This window comes from Humulus lupulus, chromosome 7 (assembly GCF_963169125.1).
Source record: "Humulus lupulus chromosome 7, drHumLupu1.1, whole genome shotgun sequence".
Taxonomy (NCBI): Eukaryota; Viridiplantae; Streptophyta; class Magnoliopsida; order Rosales; family Cannabaceae; genus Humulus; species Humulus lupulus.
The window spans coordinates 59,520,319-59,528,867 of record NC_084799.1 but is presented as its reverse complement, the minus strand read 5'-3'; the positions used below and the strand labels follow the sequence as shown (position 1 = coordinate 59,528,867).

At 36.2% G+C, this 8,549-nt stretch overlaps 1 protein-coding gene across 1 annotated transcript; it reads right to left on the bottom strand.

The window, feature by feature from the left end:
- Positions 1 to 3,582: 3,582 nt before the first annotated feature.
- Positions 3,583 to 7,973, bottom strand: LOC133792762 (sorting nexin 2A). The gene is made up of 5 exons (XM_062230701.1): positions 6,562 to 7,973; positions 6,240 to 6,449; positions 5,725 to 5,985; positions 4,370 to 4,456; positions 3,583 to 3,941 (listed from the first exon to the last, which is right to left on the bottom strand). Exons 1-5 carry the CDS (start codon positions 7,633 to 7,635, stop codon positions 3,858 to 3,860), a joined length of 1,716 nt encoding a protein of 571 aa, XP_062086685.1. The 5' UTR covers positions 7,636 to 7,973; the 3' UTR covers positions 3,583 to 3,857.
- Positions 7,974 to 8,549: the final 576 nt, after the last annotated feature.

Sequence of the window (8,549 nt, the reverse complement as noted above, 5' to 3'; positions counted from 1 at the left end):
TTGTCCTACCAAAGGATGAACATAAAGTGTGTAGACTTGTAAAATCCTTATATGGATTGAAACAAGATTCAAAGCAATGACATGAGAAATTTGATCAAGTCATTATGTCTAATGGGTTTAGGCATAACAATGGAGACAAGTGTTCATATTCCAAAACTTGTAAGGGATATGTGATCATTGTTTGCCTATATGTGGATGACATGCTTATCTTAAGTGATAACATGAAATGGATAGTAGAAACGAAGATGTTATCATCATCAACCTTCAAGATGAAAGATCTTGGAGAAGTTGATACCATACTTGGTATCAAAGTGAAGAAAAATAATGGGGGGTTTTTCTTTGGGGCAAGCCCACTATATTGAGAAAGTATTGAACAAATTTAACCATCTCAATGTTAAATATGCCAATACTCCATTCAACCATAGTGTAAAACTAGAAAGGAATGAGGGAAGAGTGGTGGCTCAATTGGAGTTTGCAAGTGTTATAGGGAGTCTTATGTACGTCGCTCAGTGTACTATTCCTGATATAGCTTTTACAGTAAGTAAACTTAGTAGGTTTACAAGTAATCCAAGTGTGGATCACTGGAAGGCTATTGGGAGAGTCCTAGGTTATCTTAAGAAAATCAAAGGACTAAGCCTTCACTACTCCAAATTTCCTCAATCTTAGAAAGGTATGCAAAGGCAAGTTGGATATCCAATCTAGGGGACAACTTGTCCATCACTGGTTGGGTATTTACACTTGGGGCGCAATTTCTTGGGTTTCCAAGAAACACTCCTGTATATCTCGCTCTATTGTGGAAGCAGAGTTCATAGCTCTAGCTTCTACCAGCAAAGAGGTCGAATGGTTAAGGGATCTTTTGATGGAGATATTATATCGATACATTGTGATAGTCAAGCAACATTGGCTAAAGCATATAGCAGATTATATAATGGGAAATCTAGACACATTAGTCTAAGACATGGATACGTAAGAGAATTGATTCAAAGATGAGTCATCTCAATATCCTATGTAAGAACAAGTGAAAACTTGGCGAATCTTTTCACTAAGTCACTAACGAGAGCTCTAGTGGCTACCTCATCTCGAGGGATGGGACTTAAACTCTCTAAAGAGATTCACGATTGATGGTAACCTATCTTAATACTAGTTACTCAACTAGTATTAGGTTCAATATGTAATAATAAGTCAATCAAGTGAATATTAGTTGTACTCAAAATAGTCTCATATGAGATATGAGTACTTGTGTGTTACTAATTTGAGGGATAAAACCGAGAGTTTTTTTAATAGAACTTAGTCTTGAGAAGACAAGTATTTTATGGTAACAAAATACTGTAAGAGTTATACATATATGGACCTGGGGGTGGTGCCACCTCTCATGAGAATTTGGAGTATTCCCAAGAACGTCCATGAATGGAAAGTGCACATAGCCATTAACGGTGCAAAGCGAGACAAAAAGATCTCAAGTGAACATAGCAAATGTGTGTGTTATCACCGGTTTGTTATTGTGGAAAGTTGGTTCAATGCCTGGTGCAACCAAAATTTTAACAAACCTTGTGATAACTACACCATAGTAAAGTTCAAGTTGAATAATACTTTACTTTATGCACCAATGCAATGGCTTCTATATGAGAGAGTTATTATTTAATTAAGTGGGGGAAATGTTATATTTTAAATATAATGTTGATTGATTAAATAAATGTTACAACAGTGAACTATTTAATCTAGGGGGAATGTTATATTATTTTATAATATGATATTTATATTAAATAATGTGACAATGAGTGCCACATATTGTAACATATAAAAGAGAGTTACAATATTTATATATATGTGAATATTCAAATATGTAATATATTTGAAGTTACAAATTCAGTTATAAGTTTGTAAACCCCAAATATTACTCAATAATGTGTAGATTTGATGTTACACATTTTTTATGTGAATTTGTCAAAGCCATAAGAGATATGGTTGTTGGAGACATGATTTTAAACCTCATAATGTGTTTGGAGGTTACAAAGTCATGTGGGAAGAGTATAGAGTCGTTTGGAAAATTGCACAGAAATAATGTGTTGAAATTGGGTTGTGGCCACGACCACTAGTGTTCCTGGCCGCGGCTTGGGGAATAGAGACTCACGGCCACAGCAAGGAATAGATCTGGCTGTGGCCAGAGGAGCTGGCAGCCAAACCTAATTTCATTTTTCTAATTTGAAGGGTTCTAACAACTCATGTAACTCTCAAAACTCATTTTTAATTCCATAAACATCCAATTAAACATTGGTAACATCCATAGGGGTTGGTGGAATTTGAAGTTCAAATGGTGTCTCAAAACTCTATAAATAGGGAGCCTATTACTCACTAGTAAGACACACCAATTTCTATCCACTAGAGCACTTGGGGTAGAAATTCACCTAGAGACTTGTTTATTCCAGAGAGCTATTTCCAATTGTGAGAGTTCCCTTAGTGCTTGAGATATGGGGAAATAAGCTTTTGAACAAAAGTTGTAAACCTTGTTCAAGGTAGTAATCTTCAATGCTTTTCACTTTGGTGGTGTGAGTGATAGAGTTGTTTCTATTCTTGTTCTTGGTTTTATGTTATTCTTTTACTTCTTTTGTTTCATCTTCTTATTTCTTATTTTATATTTAGTTGTATCATTTTGCTATAGAGTTGTACTTCTATCTATATCTTTTATTCTTCATCCTTTAATTTATTTGTATTAGTTTGTTATAGAGTTGTATTTTCTATTACTCTTTTCATCTATATCTTTTTATATTTGCATATATTTTTTGCAAGAGTTGTATTTAAATAATTACTTTATCTTTGTATTATTTTGTTGAGAGATTCAGTCAATATATATATATATATATATATAACAACTATCTCACAAATCAAATTATTATTGGAAGATACATGTCAAATTTTGGGTGACTTATTTAAATATTTTGTTTTCTTGTAAATTGTGTGAATTGATAACTATAAAGACTAGTTTGTTAAAACTTTACCATGTTACTCATCTAGATTTTACGATCGGGTGTAATGACTTTATTCTGTGCATATAAATAAAGTCAAAACATAATTTAATTAAAAAATTAGATTAAAAGAAAAAATAATTGTCAGTAAGATTAGTAATTTTTTTACACAACACGATAATACAACTAAAAAACAACATTAAATAACTAAGTTTGAGTGATAATTTAAATTGTCAACCTTTTGAACACATTATAAATGGGTCATTTTAAACATCCCGCTTAACCAAAAGTAAACTCATCTATCTGTTCTCTTTTCTCTAAGAAAATGAAATAAAATATAAAAAATTGTTATCTAACACTTAAATTATGTAATGAGTTTTTGCTGTGAACTTTTTAATTTATTAAAAATATCTTTAATAATATGTAACACACGAACACACGTTTAATTAGCACTTGAAGTTTAAAGGCCAATATAAAATAAGGTTGATAAAATTAGGGTCAGTAAAATTGGGGTAGTTTTGTGTTTTGATTTGAAGTTCCAAGGACCAAAGTAGAATTAGGGAAATAATTTTGAGAAGGGCAATATATAACTAACGTGCCATGATCCCATCCCATGATATCACAAAGTAAAAGTCAGCTACTCAATGTCAAAAAGATCAAATGTCAAACAAGGGAAGTAGGTAGCACCGTAATTTACAAAGATCAAATACATGTCCGGAAATCTTTCTGTTACAACCTGAGAAAGCCAAAGAACCACCAAGTGCACCCATTTTGTCGTTTATTGTTTCCATGTAATGCTATCTCAATTGGGTGGGATGTCAATAAAAATTTGAACTTGGAAGTAAAGAAAAAAAAATAATAATAAAAATAAAACTTTTGAATTTACATTTGGATTCAACTGCTCTCTCTTGTTGCATATCCACTGGTGTCCTCCGCCACCTTTGCCCATACATTTGCTATTTTTTCCGCATATCCGACCTGTGAAATCGACAAGAAGAAGAATTGCTTAAAAGAACAGGACATGTGACCACTTGTTTCAAAAGAAAATAAGTGCCAAGTGAGAAGTGAAAGATGAGAGGTATTAAATAGACTCTTCATGCACGCCAAAACCTCTAGAATGGCATTTCTTTTTTCTTTTTTTAAGATTTACCATATGCAAATAGATCATTTACATAGCAAAAGGCCATATTTTATCATATTACATATCAACAAAAACCAACACAAGGACAATGAAATGGTCCGTGAAATACAAGAGCAGTCTAAGGAAAAATAAGCTGAGAGGCAGCTGCTTTGAGAAAAAGGAAGCACAAGAATGAATGAATAGATAAGATAGTGTGCCAGGAGCCTTCAAAATGCGTTGATAGCTTAATAATAAATGTGGAATGGGAGAAAAAATGAATAATTACCTGATTGAGGACAAACCCCTTCAACATGTTCAAGAAGTCAGAATCCCTCTCTCTGTCAAACCTTTCAAGTTCACACCTATTGTTTTCCTGCATTGAAGGAAAAAAAAAAAGAAAGAAAAAAAAGGCAATTAATTCAAACAGAGATATAAGAACGAGGTGAAGAGATTCGTATATCTCAACGTTATTGCTCTTGGCAGGTGGAGTATGAGGGGTTTGGCTCCATTACATCACTGAGCAGTGGGTATAATCATACCAGAATGATATCTATAGCTCTATCAATTATAAGAGGATAGAACTTGTGAACTAATGAAATTTCATGAAGAAAAAATAAAAAATTAACCATTAATTGGTGGAAACGCATAATGCTGGAAATACCATCCAGAGCATTGGCAAGATTAGACGAGCATAAAGCACACAGAATACAAAACTAACTTATACACTAAAGGAGTAGCTTCAACTTGCAACCAACTGTTACGCCCTCTTAGACAATGCCACATAGTTGGGCTGCCTAGGAGTCTAGGACCCATCTTATGCAAGTGCTATTACATACACTAAAGAGGCATATAAGATACGCACACAACCAAGTAGTCGACCAAGTTTTGAGTTTCCAAGTCTAATCTTTAATCATCTCACTATCCCAACAAAGATGTACAGAAACTCATTTCCCGACATGTAGCAATGTATCGAAGAGGGAGAAAGCGATGCAAACAGTAGTACTATGATGTATGATTGTGAAATCCTGTTCAACCATTTAACAACCCACTTTTGTTATAATACTTACAAATTCTCAAGTACTGCTAGCCAGCTGTTCATTAAATTTAAAGGTAAGTCAAGTTTAATACAGTAACTCTTCTTACAAATTCTCAACAGCGAACCTAAAACCTAATGATGGAAATACCATTCTTCTATAGCCCAGGTATCAATAAACTCAACTTGACAAGTGTCAAACCTCAAGTGATTCTTGATTTCAACCATATATAAACCCTCAAATAATCTACACTATCACAATTCACATGGAGTAAAACAGCCAAGGCGACTGATTATGAGCAAGAATGCTGCTCGATCAATAATAAGCCGGCGAAATATTAATCCTTTGAAAGTGCTCAAAAAATGGCAGGAAAGGCATTTTAAGTTAGAGAAGCATAGAGAAATAAACGGAACATGTTTTAATTAAGATAAATTCGTATTGCTTGATACCCCCAAAAAGGTTCAGCTTCAGGTGAAAGAGAAATGTCATCAACGGAGAACACAAATACATAACTTATGGACTTTGCTGACATAAGATGAATTCTTTAATTACCTTAAAAAGGCTGAATTAAGATAAAATTAATAAACTCAAAGGAAGTAAATGGTACCTTGATTCGCTCATATTCTCTGATTGCAACATGTTTAGCATCCTCTGTGACCTTTGTGGTTTCTTTTAGCTCCTCTAGCTTACGAATCCTTGATCTGTCACCACCAAATATTTTAGATGATGCTACTTCAAGTTTTTCAGTCCTTGACTGCAATGATTCTAGTTCTGATAAAAGAGTCTGCACAGTAAGTAAAGCACTCGAGCGGTCTGAAAATGCACTGTTGACAGCTAACATTAGCCCAAGATATTCGTGAAGTGTATCCTGCAATACATATAACGGACTCTTGATAAGAATAAAGCCAGAAAATGAAAACAAAAGCCGCTAATGTTCACTTTCTATAAAGCTGATGAGTGCAAGCAGCAAAGTTTAAATGAAATTCAACTAGCAATACAATTAGCAAGCTTTCCATTTATCAAATGAAAATGCTTCCTAGTAGTTCGAGAGAATTAACAATTATTTATACACTCCCAGACAGAATGAAACAAGAATTCTATGCCAAAAGTAATCACAATTACCAAATGTTTGACAGTCTGAGCATTCAACTCACGATAGAATCTGCTTGCTTTAACAGCAGCAGTTGCGAGACCTTTCATGTCAGCAGCCCGGACTCTTTGAGCATTAGAAACAGCCTCCTCGGTCTCAAATTTAGTCAGCTTAATAAAAGCCAACCCCAGTTCTCCTAATGTTTCTCCCATATCTTGTTGGGCTTTGACAAGTGATTCGGCCTATAACCACAACATTAAAAAAGAAAAAGTCAAATGACCATTCTAGATTTTATAAACGACATTAAGAAGTTCAAACTACTGCAAATGCAATGAGCAAAAAAATATCAATTACCTGCTGGGAGGCTAAACTGAGTTGTTGCTCGAGGTCGTGCATCTTCTCTTTCTTCTCCATAAACTCCTTATCTTCCTCGACCAGGGGTGGCTTTGAAGCTCCCCAATCATTGGCCATCGACTGCTTTAGCTCCTTGAACAACCTCAACAAATCCCTTCCACCTTTTGCAGGCTGCACGACCTCGTGGGGCGCCACAGCACTCTCGGTGAACAACTGCTTTGGAAGCTTCACAGCCCCATCAAGCATCCTCGATGCAACGTCGGTTGTCGTCGGCAGCGGAAGCTTCCCCTGAACCTGCAAGAAGACCTTCAATTCATCGCTCTTCTTAATCACAGGGTGTTCAGCCAACCTCCTCAAGTATTTCTCCAATGCCACCCTCCTCTGCTCCACAAACTCTTGCTTCTGCATCACCTGGCTCTCCACCACACTCTTATCCGGCCTCGGCGGCACAAAGAACCCTCGGTACGATTCAGCCAGCCGGTCTGACAACGTCACGACATCCCGAAACCTTCTCCGGACGCTGAATTCGGACCCACCGAAGTCCGGTAGGTTCGTTCTTGTACTGATCAGGTAAGTAACGTATGTGTTGCCTCCGGGGACGAGCGAATTAGATGTCTCCTGCTCTTTCAGGGGATTCGAAACCGTTATCTTAATGTATTCGGAGTTAGAAGACGACGATCTCGAAAAAGACCCCGAATTATCTGATCTCCTGCTGGGGCTATCGACGCCGTTAACGTCGTTGAAACTGTCGCCATCAAAGGGGCTGAAAATCACATCGGCATAAGACGGAGGGTCGAGGTAGGAGTTGTCCTGGCCGGCGGGAGCGACGGCAGGACCAGGGTGCTGGAAATCTCGGTACGATGGAGGCGCAAGCAGGGGATCGGAATCGGCTGGCGTCACAGCCACCGGAATGGAGAGGGGATGGTGGGTATCGGAAAGCGACGACAAGGCACTACGATAATTTGAGTACGATTTATTGCCGTTCAAGGAGTCGCCAAGGACAAGATTTTCCATATCTTCCTTGGACGCATAGAGATGAGCTTCTTCGAAGCTTTGATTCTCGGAACCCATCATCTTCCCTTAAAATTTAAACAAATTCAGTGAAAATTGTAAATTTGCTCGAGGTTGAATGAATTTCAGTAAAGGATTTGAATTAGGGCTGAGAGAGAGACATTAGGGTTTTTTCGAGGAGGGTGGTACAGTGAGGAGGACTGGTTCATGGGAGGGAGAGAGCAGGAGGAGGAGTCCAGGGCGGGAGGGAAGGTTCTCGTGCGCCGTGGGTGTATTTTGAGAAAGAAGTGCGCCGGGGGGTGGCCAGCTGGGTGAAGACGGCCAAGATAGATGGCACGTGGTGTTTAAGTTCTGAGTTCTGACTTGATTTCTGGTCATTCAATAAAACGATAAAATCGATTTTGGGTTGCTTGGGCTTTTTTTTTTTTTATGAATTTACACTAAATATCTAAATAAGAGAAAATTTTCTAAAATTTGATAAATATGTCTTTTTTTTTTGAGAAATTTATGTAAAGTGTTAAAATTGGCACTATTATTATATTTTTACTACCAGTAGCTTTTTTTTTTTTTTCTTTTTATACTGATTTTTTTTTATTGTTTAATAACTTTTAATATTACACTTTTAAGGTTTCTTCTAAATGAGAAGTATTTTTACTTTTTTTACACGTTTAGCTTAATATATATTTTTTAAAATAGCTTTCACATTTGAAAAACTCCCGCACTTTCAATTCAATTTTTTTCTCGTCAGTCCATTCTCTATCTTCTCATGATCTTCTTGGTTAGCCGAATGGTTTTATCTCCACGATCTCATGACTATCATATTATAGGTTAAGAAGCATTTTTCATTTTTCCATCTCTTTCTCAACAAAATTTTAATTAAAAATTTTGTAAACCGTTTTTGTATCTCTATAAATAGTAGTGTGTGATCGGAGATGCTATTGCGCGTTCTGCTTCATGTTCTCCCTCTATAAAAACCC

Coding starts and splice junctions, on each gene's coding strand:
- LOC133792762 (XM_062230701.1), bottom strand. CDS start 7,635: ATGATGGGTTCCGAGAATCAAAGCTTCGAAGAAGCTCATCTCTATGCG. Junction 6,450..6,561: donor TCAGTTTAGCCTCCCAGCAG/GTAATTGATATT, acceptor TTGTGGTTATAG/GCCGAATCACTTGTCAAAGC. Junction 5,986..6,239: donor CTCAGACTGTCAAACATTTG/GTAATTGTGATT, acceptor TATGTATTGCAG/GATACACTTCACGAATATCT.